Raw genomic sequence first — 22,854 nt, 5'->3', positions numbered from 1 at the left:
CACTTCAGATTTAGCAGATGAAATGCCTTCCTCAATGGGCTTTGTCCCCACAGTTTGGGGTCCAGGAGAACCTGCCTTTCCACGGTCATTGGTGAACAGGGACGTGCCAAGTTTCCACTCATGGATCCACGGTTGTTTGACCCAAGGGCTGGCAGGAAAGTGCCAGCACAGCCCAGTTCAGAGAACTCCAGGGAGGCACAGCTGTCCCCTTCTGGAAAACTTGCCTTATGTCTTCAGAACTATCTTATCGCAGGAAGCACAAAATTCTCTGCTTCTTGTAGGGAAGAGGCATCAATTCCCAGAGTTACTACAAAATTTGTGTAGAAAAAGACCAATATCCAGATTTAAAGGCCATCAGAAAGGAGTCCCGAACAGCGCTGGGAAGGAGGCATTGCCATCTAGTGTCGGGCTAGGAAAGGGCTCAGGAACACACTCGCCTCCAGCAGGAGCTGGACTGGATAATCCTAGTGGGTCCCTTCGGCTCAAGATATTCCATTCTTCTACAATTCTCCTCTTAGTGCCAGCCCAACCAGTACTGACTGGGGAGACAGTTTTAGGCCCTTCTGAGAAAGAGCAAGGCCAAGAAGATGGACAAACAAGGCCACCTGTGATGCATGGATGGCTGGGAAGCCCTGGCTGGTATGGCTGTGGAAGTCACAGAATCATGGAATGCTTTGGGTTGGGAGGGACCGTAAAGCTCATCTTATTCCACCCCCTGCCATGGGCAAGGACAGCTTCCACTATCCCAGGCTGCTCCAAGCCCTGTCCAACCTGGCCTTGAACACTTCCAGGGATGGGGCAGCCACAGCTGCTCTGGGCACCCTGTGCCAGGGCCTCACCACCCTCACAGCCAAGAATTTCTTCCCAATGTCCCATCTAACCCTGCCCTCTGGCACTGGGAAGCCATTCCCCCTTGTCCTGTCACTCCAGTCCCTTGTCCCCAGTCCCTCCCCAGCTCTCTTGGAGCCCCTTTAGGCACTGGAAGGGGCTCTAAGGTCTTCTTGGAGCCTTCTCCAGGTGAACACCCCCAGCTCTCCCAGTCTGTCTCCAGAGCAGAGGAGCTCCAGTCCTCAGAGCATCTTTGACTCTGCATTTATTCAGCCACAGCCACATGTTCTGAGCACACAGAGTTCTGGAGTTTGCTCCAAAGCTGGTATTATTCAGTAATTTTAAATCTAGCATCAACATTCACAGGAACACTCAGCCAAAACAAAGAGCACAACAACCTGTTGCCCACGAAGGGAGCCAGCTCTACAGACCCCATTCTAAATTCCAGCTCCTTTAAGGCATTAATCACTCTTGCACAATGAATTGGCACAAGTCCTGCCAGCTTTAGCGCTCAGGTTGGTTTATTTTCTCAGAACAAAAACATCAAACATAATTTTTTAAAGAACAACCTGTATAAATAGAAAACTTCATGGCATCCGTCTCCCAACTTGTAAATTCTCTGAAAGCAGCCCGGAATCTATCTGCAAGGATGCCAGGAAAGAGTTTTCTTCAAACTGTGTGCATGGGAGAAGAGAAGGAATTTACACAGACCCTTTTCCTCTCTCCAACAGCAGGACTTAATTATTCTGAAAACTGCCTCAAAACATGGCAAACAAACCCAACTTCAGGAAAATCAGGTTGTGTATAAACCCAGAACCTTCACTTCAGTCTCTCAAAGTAAGACAGTGCTCCTGCCCCTTTTCCCAAAACTTGTATGATGCTGAGATCTCTATGTGCCAAGAGCTGGACAGCTGGAACAGTCCTAGGATGACAAAGTGTCACAGTCAGTGTCTCCCCAGCATCACCTGTACAGTTTATTTAATTTCAGCACTAAATGATCCATGGTTACCAGCACACACCTCCAGCGGTCCTGAAAGAAACACCTAGGATTGCATGGATTAGCACAAGTGGAACAAACACAGTGAAATCCCCCTTAAAATCCATTCAACTTCCTCATGAAAGACTTGCAGAAACCTGAGTATTAAGTGACAAGAGCTAAAAATGAGCCAGGGCCCCCCAGGGAAATCCCCAGAGCACTCCTTGGGCCACCTCCCTTCCTACACAAGGTCATCCATGCTTCCCCATCACTTATGCTTTTCCACCCTGGTTCTGGGAAACTGAAGCCTGGATACTTACTCTGCGTTTGGGAGAAAGGTGAATCTTGTATGAGACACAGGAATTTCTCATCAATCCAGATTTCTATTGTTTCTCCCCGTATTTTCCTGCTCCCAGCTCCTTCCTGTTGCAGGACAGGAGCACTGGAAGGACTGCCCATCCAGCTGCACCCCAGCAATGGATCACAGAGCACTCCCAACACTCTGGGTGTTGTTACCTCACCCCACTTGCAGTTGGGTCCTTGACAGTCTTGGAGCCCATATACAGCAAAACCTCCTTCTTTCATCTTGGCCTCCACCCATCCCTCCCCTTCTTTAGAGTAACCAGAAGGAAACCAGTACCTTGGTGCAGCATCAGCTTGGTCTGGATAAGAACCAGGACTGTTTTTAAGTGGTGATTCCTCCCTCCTCAGCTCTAAATTTCAAAGGGGAACCTCTTGGGTCACCTCTCAGGACTTGGCTCACCTACCTCACCTTCTAATGGCTTCACTGACCTTGTTGCTAAAAGTTCACCTGCTCCTTCAGTGCCTCTCCCAGGTGGGCTTTCCCTCTGCTCCTGCAGAAGCAGCACCTTCCCCTCTCTGGTCCTCAGACAGACTTAGCACCTTCCCCTGTGCCTGGTGCCACAGGGCACATCCTGCTGCTCTTGATGTTGCTGCAAGCGGCTCCTCTCAAATACCAACACAGAAAAACTGATACTGGAAGTATTTCCCCAATTTGTCAGCACAAAAGGCACCAAAACACTGTTGGAACATAAGCCTTGTCCCCTCTGTCATCCATAGGATGACCAGCAGAAGGAAAAATAGAATAAATGAAAAAACCAAGAAAATCCTTGGAAACCTTTCCCCAAAACAACTCAGTATCTGTCTCCTACAGGAACTCTGAGGATCAAAGGATCCCATCCAAAAGGTGCCTGACCTGCTCTCAGCTCAGGAATACCAGGAGCCCAAACCCATTTTTATACCCTTCCAGCATCTGCAGGCCACCACAGCTGGCCCAGCCAGCTCAGCTACAGTGGCCATTCCAGCACACATAAATCAAATTAGTGGTAGCAAAATAGAGAAGCCTGTTCCTTAGAGGATATCGAGTGACAGGCTGCTAAGCAGGAGGCAAAAAAAAAAAAAAAAAAAAAAGCAGGAATTGTGAGGGAAATAGCCTCTTTACGGACTAAAAGAGGAGAAGATGAAGCATCACATGATGCTCAAAATCCACACCTCATTCATTAAACATCCTTGAAAGGCACCACAGGATCACGGGATAATTGGGGCTTCGAGGAACATCAGGACTCTCCAGCCCACCCCCAAAGACTCATCCTTCTGCTGACCCCGAAGCAGTGTGAGCTCAGAGCCACACAGAACCCGTGATCAAGGGCCACCCTGCCAGAAAACCGGGTCTGATTCAACACCATGTGCCTCTTACAAGGTCTATCCCCAATTTAAAGTTCGGGATAATAAAAGCATAAAAGAATTGAGGAACTTTCAAGACTGCCAGAAACACAGGAGTGAGACTTCCAGCCTACCACAAACTGGGATTTAGCGCAGTCACTGTCCTGGTTCATCCACACTCACCAAATCCCATGTTACAGCCTCATTTAATAGGCCCCCTTGTACTGCCAAACCTTCCAAAACTGGGGGTACACGAGGTTTCTGACACACAAGATATCCATAGTCAGTCCAGGCTGGCAGCACTTTCCAGGAGAAGGGGGAAAGGAAGTCCATAAAGAAGGAAAATTACGGGAGGACACTTCAGCTGACTTCCTCTTTGAAAATGAATCAGAGAGAGAAACACTTAAATCATTTCTCCAGTTCACAGAAGAAAGTTCTATCAACCAGGAGAAGGAAAAAAGGGCTTCAAATGGGAAAAAGAAATCCTTATCCTTGATGTGCTACAGTGTTCTGTGCATTGTTAGACGAAAGCATCCTTGCTTCTCCTAAAATACAACTGACTTCCACTCTGCTCCTCGTCAGTCTAATGCCATCCCCACGCAGCACTTCCTTCACATGTTCCCAAACAGGAATACTTCAAAGCTGATCACTGGATGCTCCCACCAGCTGTTAGCTGTGGTTTGGGGTGTCTTAACTGGGAACAAGCCTACAGCTGAGGCTTCTTGTGCACCAAGAAAATAAAGGATCAGACCAAGAGGTTTCTGGTTTTGTGGCTGCTATTTGAAGCAATAAAATCTTTACGTGGAGCTAATTAAAAAAATATTCAAACTGAAATCCTAAAGCCATCTCAGGGAGTGTTTGATCAGTTTACCTCTTTCATTTCCACCTACCGGCTACACAATCAGAAGAGGAGGGGAACCACAGGGCCCTGCAGACACAAGAGCTGGATGGGATTCAACACCAGTGGTGCTCCTGCACGGAGGAGAACGACACACTCCAAGCAGAACCCTGCTCCAAGATTTGTTTCTTTCACTACAGCAGGTTGGCAGCGACTCAGCCACGAAGCCCAGCAAGGCACACTCGGGCTTTGAAGGTCACACACAAGCCTGTTGTGTCCCAGCTATTTTAACTCATCCTTTGGAACTACAAAGCTGATCATCAATTCACAGGAAGCAACAGGCCCAGTCATGGGTTATTTATAGTCCCAGTCACCTTTACTCTGCATTAAAGCCACAATTAACAGTTAATGCTTAACTAAAGCTTTACAATTTGTCTAAGCCGCTTTTTTGCATAAAAACTGCAGGTGCATCTTCTCCCTTTTCTGCCTCCATCTCTAGAAGGGCTTGAAGAGAAGCACCAAACACGGAAGGTAAAGTTCCTGTCAAAACACGAGGGAACTGGAAAACTCAGAATTGTGCACTTAAACATTGCTCCTGCCAGTTCAGCCCTCACTACCCCCATGGCTTGAGGCAGCAGCTCCCAGCAGTCCTGCACTGGGATAACCCTCAGTGAGAAGAGTGCTCCTCAAGGCAAGTATCCAAGAAATCAGGTTGGTGGTGGCAGCCTGGAAAGCTTTTACATCTCAGAAGAGTGACCTCAAAGGATATTCAGAGAAATGCAGCCTCCTCTGTTAGGGAAAAGAGAGCACCTTCTCTTCAATGTTTCTGTTCAGATCTAAATGGGACTCACACTGAGTATGGAGAAGAAAGGAAGGGAAGTTGTGACTCAGTAGCCAGAAGGATAAAGCACATCCTACACCACAGCTCCACACAAGCCTGGCTGGGAAAGCAGATGTTATGTGCACACATCAGCAAAGAGCCAAAACCTTGAACAGCAATTGCCTGAGAAGCACTCTTCACTCAAAGCCTGACCAGCCCCACAGGCACTGCCTCTCTGGAATGACACTCTGGAGAAAAACCACCACGACCAGGAAGGAACAATCTCGTGGACCTCACGAGAGGTTCCTGACAGGCTGCAGTGCTCTGGAGTGCCGAGAAGAAATTCCAGCAGCACCAGGGTGCTCTCAGCAGCTGATAACACGACATGCTGGGCAATCCACCCTGACACCAGGAGAGGAAGAGCCATTTACAATGCCAGCCTGTCCTGATTTATTTGGGCATCCCAGGGAGCCTTCTCTGAGCATGTGACATGCCTTAGGGAGAAAATTCCCTAATTAGGGACCATTTATATGCTCTCTGTGGAAGTGACTCTGCAGTCAGCCATGCCCTCTTCTTTTCTCTGTAAGTGCTGTTCAGGGATGTCCCAGCTGTGAGGGCTTCAAGTGGCCACTCCAAGGGTTGAGGTGGCTGTGGATATATTTTCAGAGCATGGCAGCACACAAGCACACAGACACTCACCCTTCCGACATCCAAAGTCAGAGCCTGCCCCATCACAGATGCCCAAATCCACAGAGGAAGGTGGAAGGAACAGATATGTTGAGGTGGAAGGAACAGATATGTTGCTCCTCTTTTCTAGAGCCAAGCTACATGAACTTCAACTGCTATCTGAAGATCTGCACTTACACATTGTTTTCCTCAGGACTGTTTCTTCCAAGTCAATTTGTCAAGATCCTCAGCTCTGCAAAGGATCCACAGTGAGTTCCAAGAGCTGCCTGTATGCCAGACAGACAGCTCTGTGGCAGGAGGAATGCTCCAGAGATCTGTAACAAGTCTTGACTCCAAAGGCCCTGAATGCTGATAACATGTACTAACCATCCTGAACCTGAAGTGATGGAAGCAAGAGCTGTCAAGTTTGCTTAGATCTGGGGTAAGACAAGGATACATAAAGCAAAAACGAAGAACAGAAAGCAGAGTTCTTTCCCAAGCACACCTTTAAAAAAAACCCCAAACCCTTAAAACAGCACCCAGCCAAAACAGCAAAACTTGTTCAGAGAGCAAGAGGTCTCACAAGAGGAATGATTATGGGAAGGTGAAAGAAGGGATGAACCCTTCAACACACACTTCTGACTCAGGAAGGACTTTACCCAGCAAGCTGAGGCTGAAACTGATCCTTGGAGCAGCTCCCAGTCCTTCAAGAGCTCAGATAACTTCTATGACAGTAATGTTCAGCATTCTATGGAACCAACAGCCCCTGATAAAGCAGGGTGGGCTGCGCAAGAGGCACATTAAGTTCATGTCTATCCTTACTGGAAGTAACTCTTGAGCTCTGAAAACCAACTCCCAGCAGTACCAAGACACTCCCTGCATCTGAAGCAAAAAGCCCTTCCAAAAGCTCATTCCCTAAATATGGAGTCCTTGTTGGGATCTCCTGGTGCTGACAGCCAAAAATATCATCTGTTTGCCAAGTGCTGCTGACACTGTCAGACACAGCCACCAGTGCCCAGGTGCTGTTCCAGCAGGGATGCAGCCCCCAATTCCATCAGGTGCTTTGTGCTGCTGACAATGGAAAAGACACTCCAATATGGAGCAGCTGAGGGAGCTGGAGGGGCTCAACTTGGAGAAAAGGAGGCTCAGGAGGGACCTTCTGTCTCTCCACAGCTCCCTGACAGGAGGGTGCAGCCAGGTGGGGGTTGGGCTCTGCCCCCAAGGAATGAGGGACAGGACAAGAGGGAACAGCCTCAAGCTGTGCCAGGGGAGGTTTAGTTGGGATATTCTGAAATTTTTTTTCACTGGGTGGTTAGTCAGGCACTGACACAGATGGCCCAGGGCAGTCAGAGTCCCCATCCCTGGAGGGGTTTAAGAGGTGTGTGGATGTGGCACTTGTGGACATGGGTTAGTGGTGGCCTTAGCAGTGCTGGGGGAATAGTTGGACTCTGTGATCTTAGAGGGCTTTTCCAACCTTAATGATTCTGTGATTCAGTGATTCTATGCACAAGTGAACAAAGGTGAACAAGGGTTGGGAGCTCACAAACAGAGGAGTGTTTCCCAAAACCACAGTGAACACTTTTGAGGGCCCTCAGCACTTATTTCATTAACCTCAGCTGTCTCTGTGTCATCACAGCTACTGCAATGCCCAATTAGAGCATTTAAAACTCTGCCCAAGTTTGTCAGTGTTTCAGTGCTCACTGGACCAGAGAGCTGGCAGGTCTCAGGACTCTGACCAGCACCCTCTCATAATCAGGAGAGCACTTCCCCTGCAGGGTATCAGGACAGTAATAAGCATCCATGATCATTTAAAATCCCTGGATTAAAGACTAAGAAAAACAGATAGGACAAAGACATCTCTTCTGTTGGTTCAAAGGGAAAGTCAGGAGCCTCCAAAGCAGCAGGACTGATGGCCAGACAGAGCACAACCCGAGGCGTAGAGAAAGGAGGCCTTAAAAATTATAACTCAGAGAAAAACTTAGGATAATCATGTGCCTCCTTGCTGCTGGAAGTGAGGGCTAGTGACTCTGAGTGCTCTGCGAAGCTAAAACTTCATAAAAAAATTCCCATCTTACACATAGCCAATTCTCTTTAAACTCCACCTGCATGATAAACCAGGTGTTATCATGGGAATGAAAAGAGCCCAGCACCTTCTTCATGTTCTACTGATTTGTAACACGAGAATATTTTATATTAGAGCTGCTGGCAAAGGCTCTGAGAAGTAAAGCCTTACAAAGGGATATCCCTTGGGGTCTCAGCCTAGCCTTCACCAGTCACCAGTGCCAGGTGACCTTTAGCAGGCAGGAGCTGGAAGAGAACAGAATCACAGAAGGTTGGAAAAACCCTCTAGGATCAAGTCCAACCATCAATCCAGCACCACCACGTTCACCACTAAACCATGTCCTGAAGTCTCACATCCACACTTTTTTTGAACACTTACAGGGAGGGTGACTCCACTACTGCTCTGGGCAGAATATTCCAATGCTTTACAATGAAAATCCTTTCCATGAAAAGAATTTCCCCAAGATCCAATCTAAACCTCCCCTGGTACAACTTGAGGCTGTTTCCCCTTGTCACCTGAGAGCAGAGCCCAACCCCACCTGGCTCCAACCTCCTGTCAGCAAAGTTTCCTTTCAGCACTGCAGGCAGGTATCTGCTCCTACCTCACCTGGGAGCACAAAGGGGAATCACGGGCTTTAGGCACTTCCCAAATCAGAGAGAAGAGCCCAGGGCCCATCCTTGGTTGAGGCTGGAGAATCAATACTTCACCAAAGCCTTGAAGGACAGGCACAGAGGGACACTGGGCTATTGCACAGGTCTCTGTCCTTTCCATTTCACATCATCTTGTGGCTCCTAAGCCCTGGCCGGGCCTCCCAGTCTGGGCAAAGCCAGCCCTAGTGCATCCAGACCCATGTCCAGTACGCCCACTGGGAAAGCATATCAGGGATCCCTAAAACCAGGTGTTGCGGTCATTTCCTCAGTTTCCAGAAGTGATCAGAGCCCAGGATCCTTCCAGAGAGGTATTACAGGTACTACTGCAGGCCAGAACTGCAGAAATTCTCGGAAAAAAGCACGAGATGCTAGAAGAGGAGAGAGCTGGAGGGAAAACAAAACCCCCAACCCAACAACCTCATTAAAGCTTCTCTCCTTCCTCTGCTTAACAAGAAGAATGCTTAATTAAGTCCTCCTTCAAGCCTTCCCCCTCACCCAGCAAGGCTCAGCAGAAAGCAGAGATTTAACAATTTCCTCTGCAGCACAGGACACTTCAGTGGGACAGGAATTTGCTTATTCTAAAGGCGCAGTGAATTGCTGGTTCTCTGTTGTTCAGCCGCAGTGGGGACGGACAAGATCAGCAGGAGGTACACTTCAGATCTGCTCAGGAATATGAGAGAGCAGGAGGGGAAGGAAGCAAGTTGCTGTTTATTCCAAGTCTGGAGCTTTCCCAAGGCAGAAGTTTCACTGTGTTATGCAGAGACTTCTCAGTTTATTTGCAAGTCTCTTGCAGCTTACTAAATCAGTTCAACTGGCAACTGCTGCTGCTGATTTTAAGCCAAATTATACTCACTCCTACCTGGTGACACAGCCTCAGTTCTGCAGCCAGTTCTCACCCATTAATGCCTCCGGAATTGGTAGAACTTGCTATTTAAGGCAATCACCAGTTTGACCTCAAAGTTACTGTTTCCTGTCATAATTTCAGCCTTGTTTGTTTTCACTGGAACACCTCCCTGTGTGTTCCCACCTCCTGGGACCACTTCTCCTGTGTACTGAGCTGAGATACATTATTAGAGACAAGCTTTCAACTCTGGCTCACTTAAAATCAAATATAAGAGCTCAGAGACTCATCCTCCTGGGACAGAACTATCACCAAGGAGCCTCTACTAGAATCCAGACATTCCTAGGGAATTTGTCCCCACTCCTCATGATTTAGTTCTCTTATGAAGGACCACAGCAACACAACAACGGGAAATTTCTTTTTTTTCTGATGGGTCTTTCAATCAAAACAGAACACAAAGCTCCAAAAAGCCAGAGGCCTTGGCCCACCATTTGGCAGTTTAGGGGACACCAAGGAGGACTTCCAGTTTTGGACATCCCAGGAAACTAGGCTCGATATACCTGCACCACACAAAGTGAACAGAGGCAGGTAAATAAACCAAACCCTGAGAGCGGCCAGCGTGAGACTCAAGGGGTTTACAAGGACCTGCAGCAGGATGGATTCAAAAAGGAGTTTGTGCTTCTATTTCTCCCTCTGAGTACTTCTGAATTCCCCTCAGAAAGCAACACAAGCAACCTTGCATTTCACCAAAGGGAAAATCTATTCTGACCTGAAATTCCATTGAAAAGGTAGAAAGTGTGTTCTGAGCAAGATGTTTGTGGCAATTAGAAAAACTGGGCTCTACAGTTGGCAGGGGATACAGAAATCATGGGATGATTTGGGTTGTAAAGGACCTTAAAACCCACCCAGTTCCACACCCTGCCACAGACAGGGACACCTTCCACTAGACCACTGTGCTCAGAGCCACATCCAGCCTGGTTTTGAACACTTCCAGGGATGAGGCAGCCACAGCTTCTCTGGGCACTGTGTGCCAAGGCTTCACCACCCTCACAGGGAAGAATTTCTTCCCTATATCCAATCTGAATCTCCCCTCTTTCAGCTTAAAGCCATTCCCCCTTGTCCTACCACTGCAAAATCCTTTGCAAAAATACCAGGCAGAAGGAAGATGCTCAGGTGTACCCAGGTCTGAATGTAATTATACAAAACAGCCCTGGATTATTCAGGGCAGAGAAATGAACTCTGTCCCTGGAACACAGCAAGGCTCACCAAAGGCACAGCAGTCCCACCTGGGAAAGAGCTCTGAAGCAAGGGATGGATGCAGCAATGTTCAGGAGGGAAGAGATGCCACAACTACAGCTCTGAGTCATTCAGGAGCTGGACCACAGATCAGCTCAGTGCTCAACAGCAGCTGCTATTTGGGGAGGTTTTCTGTAACTTTTGTGATTCCACTGGACCATTAACCATGGACTGCAGGCAGCATTCCCAGCCCACCTCCTCACTCAGTGTCTAACTCAGAATGGATGAAGCAGGCCTGCCAAACTGCCCCAGTACAGCCTGTGCCCTAAACTTAACCGGTACAAAGCTGTTAGGAAACACTAAAGAATGTTCTGCCTCAATTCTGACCAATTCCCAGTGCCTTTGACAGGGAGCAGGAGCTCCTGCTGGAACTGCTTTGCTCCTCTCTGAATGTGTAATGAAGTTTTAAAGCAGCAGCCCAACCTCCAGCTCCCACAGGGCCCTGCAGGAACCTCCTCCAGCAAAGGACTCCTTTTGCCATAAATGAACAGTAGATTTTTATTTGGGTCTCAGTGATTTATGTTCATCTGGAAGACTTAGTTTCCTTTTAATACTGCAACAAAACTCAACTTCAAGGACGCCTGGAAATATTTTTGACTGACAGCTGTCCATCATCTGTGTAAGGTGGGAGAACTCCACACATAGGAGTCAGTGGATAAATTGGCTGATAAGCAGTTCAGCCCAGCCCTTAAGCTTGCCTCCCTTTCCCTTTGTACTTCTCAGTCTCCTCTAACCAAAATCACTGGTTTACTTACACCAGATGTGTGAAAATCAGCATCTTCACAAGATGCTTTTTGGGAAACAAGAAGCCCCACAACCTTCCCAGGGGAGGACCCGTCTGGTGCCCCAGCAGATCACCACAATCACCCCAACTCGCACCACAAACCAGGCTCAGCTGATCCCAGAGCCCCACAAGAAGCTTCCCAGGTCAGGCACCACCAGGAATGAGACCCGAGGTCCTACAGGCTTCCAAATGGCAACTTCCTGAAACACAGCAAGTGGAAAACCAGAGCCTCTTGCCGAGTCCAGAGCCACAGACTTCCTGCACAAGACCTTATCAGACCTTACATCCCCTTTCAGAGCTCCTTTCCTGGGGGCAGGCACCTGCTAGCACATCTAGTAAGTCCCATCCCAAACCCAGGGCAGCATGACTTGTGCTCTGAGGCCACATGTCCAGCTCAGACCAGAACATGGGGGCAGCAGGAAGGGTAAAGGCTCCACAAGGAGGCACATCCAGCCAAAAGAAGGTTGTGCTCCTTTAGGAAGCAGCGTTCAATCCAACCTCTTCCTCAAACACTGCCTTAGCTTCCTCACAAGCACAAAGAGACAACCTTAAAACACCAGAGCTGATGGAAAGGCTGCCAATACTCATTTTCTACTAGCGAAGAGGTATTGCAGGAGAGACAACAGTAGCAAACTGATGGCCCTGTGCTGGGGATGGTTCATGACAGAAGGATGCTGTCATTTTCCAGAACTCTTTCCCTAGGGTTTCCCCCAAAGCAAGAGACCGGCAAAGATTTCCACTCCTGCCTGCACTCCCCTGAAGATTTTGAGAAGAAAAAAAGAATGATCAAGGAGCCTTTGTGCATTTATAAACCCATCAATTTTGCTAGAAGATTTAAGGCTTTAAAGAGTCCAAAACATCTATTTGAAATTTTCTATCCAAACAGACTTTTTAAATACTTTAAAAAACCCCAGAAATAAAGTATTTAGATTTTTCTGAAGTGAGGCATTCCAACAGCTCCAGACAGAAGCGCTGGAGGGGAGGAGGAAATCCAATTCTTAAGTTTGACAGGAACTTACTTTTTTTTTTTTTTTTTCTCCTTCCTTTTAGTTGGCAGGGAAACAAGACTACAGAGCTATTTCACCCCCGGATCTCATCAGGAATAGCTGCATTAAGCAGCACAGGAAACAACAAACCAAACATACTCAACTGCTGGCAGATCCAGGTCCCTGTCCCGCACAAGCTTTGCCTCACAGGAAAGATTGTCCTAGCTGATGATGCAGCAGTACTCCACCCCACCTTCCACGCCGTTCCTCTCCACACGCTCCCACCACTTCCCATTTTGCCTCCAAAACCCTCCCATGCAGAAAAGAAGCAGGTTCCCCACGTGAGAACAGTACAGGCATGACAGGTTTTGGGAGAGCTCAGGTTTTTTCAAAACCTGGTTACCTTGATTTCTTCTCAGGCATAAGAATTGAGAGGGTCAAATACTTGGCAGCACTTCTTTCTCCATTTCCATGTACTCCCTGTAGTATCTGCAAAGTAGAGCACAGGATGGCATCAGGGGCTGGAGACTGTCTGTGCCACCCTCAGTGTCACAACCTGAAAATGATGTTATTTTTCAGATATAAATAAATTAACATAATGGAAGAGTGTGCTGGCAGCAGAGACACAGCTCCTCCAAGCCCTTCTTTCTGCAGTGTCAGGGAAGGAGAGCAGGAAATGTCACATCTCATCCCCAGACCTTGGGTCTCTGCTCTGGTGGGGACTAATTCGACCATTTGCCTTCTGTGAGACAGGTGCTTTCTCCACTAGTTTTGGAAGCATGGGACAGTGCAGAGGAACCCCATCCATGTGCTGTGGGATACTTTTGTGTCTCCTTATGCAAGTTCTTTTAGCACCCAGGAGACACGCAGGCGTCCAAGTGCCATACACCAGGATATCCACCACGGATATAGGATCTGGGCACAGGGTGGGCAGGAGACAGCAGGGATTTGTGTCTGGACTAAGTGGATGACAAGGCAGATGTTTCCTCCTTTGTTCTCTCTTCCTTGCCAGTGTCACAGGATGGCAAAAGCTTCCCAGTCTGCTCCATTTGAACTTCTCCAAGCACAGCATCCTCTGCTCCCTGTGCTCTCACCTCTCTGGTAAGAAATCCCTGAGCTGGAGGGTGACTCAGTTTGGGAACACCATCCCAGGGATCAGTGGCTGCCCACAAGTTCGGCTCTCCTGCATCTGCTGCCATATAAGGCCAAAAGCAAAGAGTTTTGTGCAACACACCAGAACTAGCCCCAGTGAGAGGCTGGCTCAGGCTCTCTCAGCCCCAGCCCTCAGCACCCTTGAGGCCCAGAACCTCAGAGGGTGTGAAATCCCGGCACAGCAAATCTCTCCTGGTAAGTCTCAGACAGATGCTGCTGATCAAGGATGCCCACCTGAGGGTGGCACATTTCCACAGCTATGCCAGCAGGAAATCCAAGAGCCCCTTGTTTGGAGGAACAGATTCATGCCAGATATCGGAAGAACCCCATTTCATTCTATTTCTTATGCAAGCCTTCCAATAGAATTCCCAGATCCAGCAGCAGAATTTGCACCAAAACCACCACAGCTCATACCAGACACATTCTACGTACCCCTCACCCTGGATTCTGCCTGTTGTTCTCCAGGGAATTTTGCCAAGAACCTGTTTCAGCTGGTAAAGAGATGCATTCCAAAGCTTTGTTTTAGACAGCAAAAGAGAGCTTGCTGATTACCACACAACATTGCTTTTAACGAAGTATAAATGTACTCAGTAAGGAAGTGAAAAGCCACTAAGAACAAGATTTTGATTCATATTCCATTTCTGAAGCATTTGTCAGATCACCCCACAAGTTCTCAGGCAAAGGCAGGCTGGCAACATTACATATCTAGCCTGAGGTAAAGCCTCATTAACAACACCCAGTAACATTTGCTTCATCCGTTTCACACTAATTCCACTCTTTGTCATAGGCAAAAGACCCCACCTGCAGTGCTGCCTCCAGCTCTGTGATCCAACATCAGAAAGACATGGAGCTGCTGGAGCCCGTCTGCTCTGGAGCCAGGCTGGCAGAGCTGGGGCGTTCACCTGGAGAAGGCTCCAGATAGACCTCAGAGCCTCTTCCAGAGCCTAAAGGAGCTCCAGGAGAGCTGGAGATGGGCTTTGGACAAGGGATGGAGTGACAGAACAAGAGGGAATGTCTTCCCACTGCCAGAGGGCAGGGATAGATGGGCTATTGGGAAGAAATTCTTCCCTGTGAGGGTGGGGAGGCCCTGGCACAGGTTGCCCCATCCCTGGAAGTGTTTCAAGGCCAGGTTGGACAGGGCTTAGAGCACCCTGGTCTAGTGGAAAGAGTCTTTGCCCACGGCAGTGGGATGAGCTTTAATGTCCCTTCCAACCCAAACCATTCCATGGTTAAAAGCAAAAAATACACCAGTTTTAAGAGGCAGCAGAGCAGGAACTCCAGGACAAGTGGTTTAACGTGCACTCAATTCTCACACACGCGCACTCACTTAACATGCTGCTCTCTCCAGAGCTGGAGCTGACAAAGACAGAAATGCCTTGTTGCTTCCTGGCCACACCACCTCAACATCATTAGCAACTTACCTACCAACGTATTTCAAAAAAATCTAAGTGAATACATGAGGCTTCTAGAATCAGGCCTTCTAGCACTGTACATGTACTAGCCTCCAAGAGCAGCCAGACAGATCTAGTCTAGAACTCCCCACCCTCACTGGACAATTTGGTAGCTCCAAACCCAGTGGGAAATCAGGATGAATACAAGAGATTCATTTCAAATTTCCAGACCAGCAGCTAATACTGCCTTCAAGCTCTTTGTACTTCAGAAGTAACAGAACAAATCTGAAGACTTGATGTTATGACAGACTATTAAAGACAACATGGATACAACACAGGACAGAACAGCCCTCCACCAACATATCTCCTGGTGGAAGGCTGGCTTTTCCAGCAGCACCAATCACTCTTTTTAGATGTTACTGGTGCCCTTCTGCAAGTGCCGGGCAGTGACATAGAGAAGAGAGTTCGTATTCAAAGGCTGCTTTGTGAGCTCCAGAGATGAGGACAGCATTGCTCCTGCCTCAGTGAACACTGCCAGGAGGACAGCACACACTTTTGGGAAAAAGCTAATGCTTCTGGTAGTTTCAAAGGAAGAGCATCATGAGGGCACAGACAAGCATTAGTCATGTTTTGCTGGGGCATGACTAAAGTTGGCAGCATAGTCCTGTACTCAGCCTGCGGGCAAAGGGAGAGTTTGTCTTCAGGGCTGTTCACTTATTATCTCCAAGATGGCAAGAAATTCTCTTTTAATGAACATTAGTATTGTGCATTGAAGCACGTGCAGTGCAGAAAAGCTGCTGAAATTAACCAACACATCTTAAAGGGAATGAAAATCATACTTATTGAGAACATTAACAGCTGGAGCACCAGCCACTGTATATCACTGTGTTTGAGGCATTTTAGTAGCCCCCACATCCCTGTCCTCACAAGTCAGGTGACATACATTGCACCAAAGAAATATATGGAAAGGGTGGGCATTCCCAGCTCCTCACTTGCAGCTTTCTGTGCCTGAAAAATGTCTCAAGCTGTTTTCTCCACATGCGTTTTCCCAAGCGCTTATTAACCCAGTAGTTTGGGGTTCTGGGTTTTTTTGAACATTTTAAATATTTTGGAATGGGTATTACAGCCTGTCCAAACACTCTCTCTCCCCCAGGGATGGAAACAAGGGCTCTCACCTTGCCAACTTCTTCAGCTCATTGTTGATATCACGGTTGAAGGGCTGGATGCACTGAGCTCTGGTCAGGAAATCATGGGATTTTCTGTATTCCCTCAGGTAGAGACAAGCCTGTCATGGAAAGAAGATAAATGCATCACAAAATAAATACAGACCCACTGCCCTTCTTCAGGACTCATGCAACAACAAACATTCCTGAGAGAGAGCCAGCTAATTCAGGAATATCCCAGGAAAAGCTCCATGTGATGCATTTCCAGAGAGCCAGACTTTCCAAAAGGGCAGATGCAGACAAACCACCTTGACTGCTGCAACAGCCCAGAATTCAGGGACTCTCCTCAGTTCATTCTGGGCTCCCTCTACAGCCAGGCTGGGATGTTCCATGATGATTTATTTGCCCACCTGGCCACACCTGAACAGCGCTTTGGCATTTCCTTGGTCCATCTCCAAGGCTAACTCCCCGTATTTCAAAGCTCGGTCAGCACGTTCCATTTTCAGGTAAGTGAGTGAGAGATTCAGGAACAGCAGCAGTTTTGAAGCGTTGATCTGACTCTGCTCTGCCTTACTGGAAGAGCTGCGACCCAGGATGGAGAGGGCCTGAGCAGAGAGGGAAAAAACAGCCAGTGCACAACAAATCCATCATGGAAAGTGAGAAATCCATCTCATCCAACAGCTACACCCATGCTTCTGTTCACCTAGGTCACTTGCAAGTAATAACATTCAAAACTCTAAATACAGGGCATGGCATTCTCAGCATGACTAGTCACCTCAGCCATATGACTACAGGCTTAGGAACTTACCAAGGAAAGCAGCAGAATTTTAAAAAACCAAACTACACCCAGGACTCAGATTTTAAGGACAAATATGGAAATCTTACAGGGAAGAAGACAAGTCAAATTACTTTTGTTTCAAAAATACCAAGGAAAAGCAACTTTGAATCACCTCCACCTCTGAAAAAGTAGCAGATGCATTCCAGTTTGAGAATAACTGAGCATTTACCCTGCCTGGAGAGGGAGCTGAAGAGGCTCAGCCTGGGGAAAAGGAGGCTCAGGGAGTACCTTCTTGCTCTCTACAATTCCCTGACAGGAGGGTGCAGCCAGATGGGGGTCATTCTCTGCTCCCAGGTAGCCCTCTGGATGTGGCACTTGTGGGCATGGGTCAGTGGTGGCCTTGGCACTTCTGGGGAACAGCTGGACTCTGTGGTCTCAGAGAGCTTTTGCAACCAAAATGATTCTGTGACTATTCCTTCATTTACCACTGCCGCTCACACAAAACCAGGTGTGGAAGCCCTGTTCTTAAGTAACAAACTATGCCTGGAAAATACCACAAAGTTACTTGATCTCTAACCTGTACCTGTTGTGGTGAGCTAAAATAATCCCTTCTTTCACAGCTTTCCCAAAGCACACCCCACATTTTCCTGGTGCCATACCCTCTTATATCTGCTCTTGGCAATCTTGAAGCGCTGCTTATAGAAGAAGTAGTTGCCAAACTCTCTCTCTGTGGCTGCCACTTTCAACACCTTTTCTAGAGGATGTCTATCCTGCTGCTCCTGGGTGAAGAAATATCTGAATTTCAGTTCAAACACAAGAAAACAGGCAGAGAACTCAGACAGGACAGTCCTGCACAGCCCCACCATTCACAGAGCAGCAGCCAGGTCCTTGCCAAGGCCAGGCCATCACCATGTGGTATCTCTCCAGCCAGGCTGAAATGTGACAGTGTTCTTCTGCTGGTTATTCCTAGTAAAGAGGTCAGGAAGCTCCCCAGGCCCAAAGAGGGACTGAAAAAAGCAGGAATGCGTCCTTAAAACTTGCCCAAGTCTTTCAGCACACAGCTGAGTTAACACAAATGCAGCCACTAGCAAAAAGCTGCTTGAAAGGTTCCGTTGCTCTAATTGCTCTCAGGCCAGCTCTGGGACAGCCTGACACTCCCAAAGACACCAACCAGCAAAACAAAAAACCCCAACAATAATTTTAAAAAAAGATGAAAATGGAGAGACAGGATTTCTTCTGGATCTCTCTCTCAGAGAGAGATCAGTCAGCCAAAAAGGGTGGGCAAGGAGGGAGTGCAACAAGTGTGGCTTGCTCACAGGGCTCTGGGGGAAAATTTGCCTGTGCAGAGGCTGGAGGGACTCCCCCATTAGCTTCTGCCTCCCCTCACTGACCCACAACCATAGCCCAAAGCCCCTGACATGAAAAGGTGAATTAACACTAGTACAGTAACTCACCAGGGAGAAAAAGAACAGGAAAAGAACACTTGGGAGAGGAGCCAAGAGGCAGAGACAAAGGGTGGGGGCTGGTGGGGCGCTGGAACACTGCAGACTGAAGAGGATTGTTACATACAGCTCCTTATTGTTCCTTAAAGAAATTCTTGGAAGTTGGTGCCCTCTAGTGCAACCATGAGGGGTTTCTGGTAAAACTAAAAATAAATGAGAACCATTCCACTGCCTCCATCCAGTACACAGGAGCAAACAAAGGCAGCACCCGCCTTCTCCCTCTGCATGGGAGGGCAAACAGAGCGAGGCATGGAGAGACACAAAGGGCAGGTAGGTATGTGGATCAGAGCAGAGCTGGGAGCCCAGGGACTGGATACTTGCACCTGCATTCACCTGAACACATGCAACACACAAGCCACAGCAGCTGGGAGACAGGACAACGATGGTTCACCCTCCAGATTTCGGTCTCAAGTGATATTAAGGGAACTCACATAAGTCAACTCAAAGAACGCGTCGCATTCCTCTGAGTCTATGAAGTCCAGCAACTCCACCTTGAAGAGGACCGTGGTGTTTGGGGGGATGGAGGGGGGACAGCCCCGCTGGCCGTAGGCATATTCTGGTCTGAGGACGAACAGCGCAGTCTCTCCCTTGGTCATAGACAGCAGCCCGATCTCCAGCCCCCACAGTGTGATGTCTGTCACAACAAGGGGTGGCACAGGTGAGGTTCACAAACACCAGCTGCCCTCACACACCAAACACTGATTCCTCCTTAAGCAGAAAAGGAGAAGGAAAAAAATCCTTGGGAGCTCCTGTCTCAGTAACTGCAACAGCCAGCTGCTCCAGTAGGGATTATTGGGGCAGCCTGCTGTGGGACTGAGCACATGGTATCACAAATCCAGAGTGGGATGAGTTGGAAGGGGCTTTAGACATCATCCAGTCCAAGCCCTGCCAAGGGCAGGGACACCTTCCACTAGACAAGCATGCTCCAAGACCCGTCCAGCCTGGAAAACACCTCCCTACCACCCTCAGGCAGAGGGTGAGCAGGTCCAGATTCCATCTCCTGTGTGAATCAGGAGGATTTTGGGCTCCATGAACAAGCGTTAAAGGTTTCAAACAACCTAAAGACACCAAACAGCATTTAAACTGAAATGACTTAATACAACCCCAGGTCCCAAAATGTCTTAATACAATCCTAAGCCCCAGGACAAAGTTTGTGGCTCAAACCTACCTTTTCCAAGTTTCATCAGCCTTGGATACTTGCTGCTTTCATTTGAACAGAAGAGGTTATTCCAGTTTCCCAGGTACCCGGAGTACTTCACTGTGCAGCCCAAAGCAAGGAGTGGGGAGAAGGGAAAAAGCAAGAGTTTGATTTCATATCCCACAATGGCAACATCAGGAGCACACCAGGAGTTGTAACCACCCAGTTATCCTGTTTCTCTTTTTCTGTTCTGCTATAGAACAGCAGAGGCAGCACAAACCCTTGTGTTTTACACCAAAAACCTGGTCACATCCAAGCAGCCGAGTGCTGTTTTAGCATCACTCCCAGACAAAGCAGCTGCTCCACGGTCCTGAGCTAATTAAGAGATGTGATTTTGCACTTTTAAGAATTGGAAACTTCAGCTGAGCAAATTAAAATTCCCCAGTTATATGCAGAAACACTTCAAAAGTATTCCCTAACCAAAGCTGGAGCTCTGGAAAGACGAACAAGGGGGAAAATGTACCACCAGCCCAAGCTCTGCATCTGTAACTCCAGTTCTGCCTCAGAAAATACTGTAATGGGCCCTGCACTTCAGGAACCACTTCCAGCTTCAAACTTCTGTGAGCACAGGTGGGCCCTAGAAATCCTTCTTTCCTCAAGGTCAAAATCCCTTTTCATTTAATGTGTCAGCCACAAGAAGTTAAACAGGGTATCAAACTGTTAAAATACTGGTAAGGAGAAGAGACAGTCTCTGAAACAGACACACACCACGGTATAATACCAGCACTTCTAAGTCCTTGTTGTGGTCTTTGTCAGCCACCGGCACCTCAGCATTAGAGGCTTGGGGGATCTTTCCCAACAGGCTCTGCCCTGTTTCCCTCAGCACCTGCTTCAGGTCCAGCCACACAGAACAAACCTCACACAGGCGACAACAGACGAGCACCAGACCCTCACTCCAGCCCACACTTCCAAGGATTTTCGCTGTCGTAGTCCTGCTGAACACAGATTAAACTAGACAATTGCTATTTAAAAGCTGCTTAGGAGATGGTTATCGGTGCCTGAACCACCTGTGCATTCAGGAACAGCATTACTGCTCCCCGAGGCAGCCAGGCGAAGCTCAGGCAGCCTCGCTCCAGGACACCAGCCCTGGTGAGACTGAGAGAATTGTTTGGGTTGGAAGGGACCTGGAAGATCATCCAGTCTAACCCCCTGCCCATGGGCAGGGACACCTTCCACTGGAGCAGGTTGCTCCAATCTGGTCTTGAACATTTCCAGGAATGGGGTAACCACAGCTTCCCTGGGCAACCTGTGCCAGAGAACTGAGACATCCTTAACAGGGGTGCCCGGCCACGGCCAGGGGACCTCCCACAGCCCACAGGAGGCTCTGTAGCCCCCAGACTCGGCTGTACCTGCCACAGAGGCGGATGGGGGCACGGGCTGCCCGGTGCCGGGGCGCAGCTGCTCCTTGCGCACCCCTCCATCGCTGGTCAGGTCCTGCAGGGGCTGGAGAGACGCCGAGGCCACAGACAAAGAGGGTGTCGAGGCCGGGGTCAGGGCCCATATCGGTGCTGGGGCGGGGGTCAGTGCTAGACCCCACGTCGGAGTCGAAGCCGGGTCCAGGTCCGGGTCCCACCACCCGGCCACGATGTCCTCCACACCCGCCATTACGGCCACGCCGCGTCTCCTCCGCACCTCACCCGCTTTGCCAGGCAGCGCCCGCCACGCACGGCCCGCCAACCACCGCCCGCCAACCACCGCCCGCCAATCAGCGCCCGCCAATCAGCGCCCGCCAATCAGCGCCCGCCAACCAGCGCCCGCCAGCCACCGCCCGCCAATCAGCGCCCGCCAGCCACCGCCCGCCAATCAGCGCCCGCCAGCCACCGCCCGCCAACCACCGCCCGCCAACCACCGCCCGCCAACCACCGCCCGCCAGCCACCGCCCGCCAATCAGCGCCCGCCAGCCACCGCCCGCCAGCCACCGCCCGCCAACCACCGCCCGCCAACAGTGGCGCCTTCAGCCAATCACGCTCCGAACAGCAACCCCGTCCCAACGCGCGGCTTTAGAGCCACGCGGGAAGGACACGCCCCTGCGCGGCACTGGACCAATAGGAGGTGGAACGTCACGGAGCGCAGCAGTGCATGCTGGGGGATGTAGTCCACGGCGTGCACTGCCTTCCGTACGAACCAAAAAACCCAAACCAACCCAAAACTCAAAAACCAAAAACAAAACCTCACAAAAGCAACGTCAAAAAACCCAACCAAACTACAAAACACCCCCCACAATACTACAAAAAAAAAGCCCCCCAAACCAAAACCCAATCAAACAAAACTCCAAACCAAACAAAAGCAAAAGCAAAACCACCCCCACCACCAGCCAAACAAACAGAAAACCCCAAAGCAAGCAACCAAACCAACAAAAAATCACCACAGGCAAAAAAATCCAAACTAATTTGGAACAAGTTTGAAAGTTCAGCTTTCTTCAGGCAACTGAAATGATATAAATGCAAAACAAATGAGAATGCAAAATAAAAGCAGGAATTTAGCTGATAACAAAGTGCTTTGGTGAGAACATTCCCTCTGTTGCAGTGGGGATAAGGGAAGTCCCACGGGGATTTGGGGACCCTGGCTGCTGCGGGAGGCAAACACGGCCGGCTCTTCTCTCGGTCCTGCCCAGTCATGTGCTGTGTGTGCCCACACGTGGGTCCATGCAGCCCTTCCTGGGCATGTAGGGACAGGAGAGGGGGACAAGAGCCTGCCTGGGTCTCCCTGGGAGTGGGAACATCCTGGCAGGGCTGAGGCTGCAGGAGGAGAGCTGCTGGGGTCCCCATCCTGAGGATGAGCTACCTTGTCTGACCAGGTCACATCAGCTTGGCCAGGAGAAGCCGAGGAAAGTCCGTCGGATCCATGCACTGGGAGAAGCAGAGCCAGAGAAATCCGTGCAGGCCACCTGAGTGGTCGGGTATTATTTGGGTGTCTGGGAGGTGTTTCCTGTGAGCACAGGGAGCCCCTGAGGCTGGTCCCTCTGCTTGGGGTCCTGGGATATCTGGTGGACACTTGAGCTTCCCTTGGTTCCCCCCACAGCAATGCGCCACACCAGCCCAGCTCTGGTCACAGCCTCCCCTTTCCCTGGGGAAATAACCAAGTCCCTGGCTTCAGGTTTGTGTTCTTCAACTCCAGGCCATGTGTGTGACTTGCCCAGGAATCTGGCAGTTCTGTCCCACTGCGAACAGCAGGGAAGGCAGTGCTGCCTGAGCCTTACAGCTTGGAACACGCTGCCCTGTGCTCCCTGGGGCTGACGGG

The 22,854-nt window shown here is 49.3% G+C and overlaps 1 protein-coding gene across 2 annotated transcripts; it reads right to left on the bottom strand.

Moving 5' to 3' along the window:
* Positions 1-1,331: 1,331 nt before the first annotated feature.
* FKBP6 (FKBP prolyl isomerase family member 6 (inactive)) lies at positions 1,332-21,279 on the bottom strand. 2 transcript variants are annotated; one of them, XM_048324527.1, is made up of 8 exons: positions 20,964-21,279; positions 19,585-19,674; positions 18,848-19,050; positions 17,574-17,693; positions 16,547-16,741; positions 16,149-16,258; positions 12,834-12,919; positions 1,332-1,750 (listed from the first exon to the last, which is right to left on the bottom strand). In XM_048324527.1, the coding sequence occupies exons 1-7, from the start codon at positions 21,217-21,219 to the stop codon at positions 12,868-12,870; spliced, it is 1,026 nt and encodes a 341-aa protein (XP_048180484.1). In that variant the 5' UTR covers positions 21,220-21,279; the 3' UTR covers positions 1,332-1,750; positions 12,834-12,867. The 2 variants fall into 2 exon arrangements, with proteins under 2 accessions (XP_048180484.1, XP_048180485.1); XM_048324528.1 differs by lacking the exon at positions 17,574-17,693.
* Between the last annotated feature and the right edge of the window lie 1,575 nt (positions 21,280-22,854).

The sequence above is a fragment of the Corvus hawaiiensis genome, chromosome 20 (assembly GCF_020740725.1).
Source record: "Corvus hawaiiensis isolate bCorHaw1 chromosome 20, bCorHaw1.pri.cur, whole genome shotgun sequence".
In the NCBI taxonomy this organism is placed as follows: domain Eukaryota; kingdom Metazoa; phylum Chordata; class Aves; order Passeriformes; family Corvidae; genus Corvus; species Corvus hawaiiensis.
This window is presented reverse-complemented; position numbering and strand designations above follow the sequence as displayed.

Bases quoted from the DNA above. Each gene is read 5' to 3' on its own strand.
- FKBP6 (XM_048324527.1), bottom strand. From the start codon at position 21,219: ATGGCGGGTGTGGAGGACATCGTGGCCGGGTGGTGGGACCCGGACCTG. The intron at 19,051-19,584 runs GTAGGTTTGAGC...TTGTTGTGACAG, and splicing joins GCTGATGAAACTTGGAAAAG to ACATCACACTGTGGGGGCTG. The intron at 16,742-17,573 runs GTATGGCACCAG...CTCTCTGCTCAG, and splicing joins CCAAGAGCAGATATAAGAGG to GCCCTCTCCATCCTGGGTCG.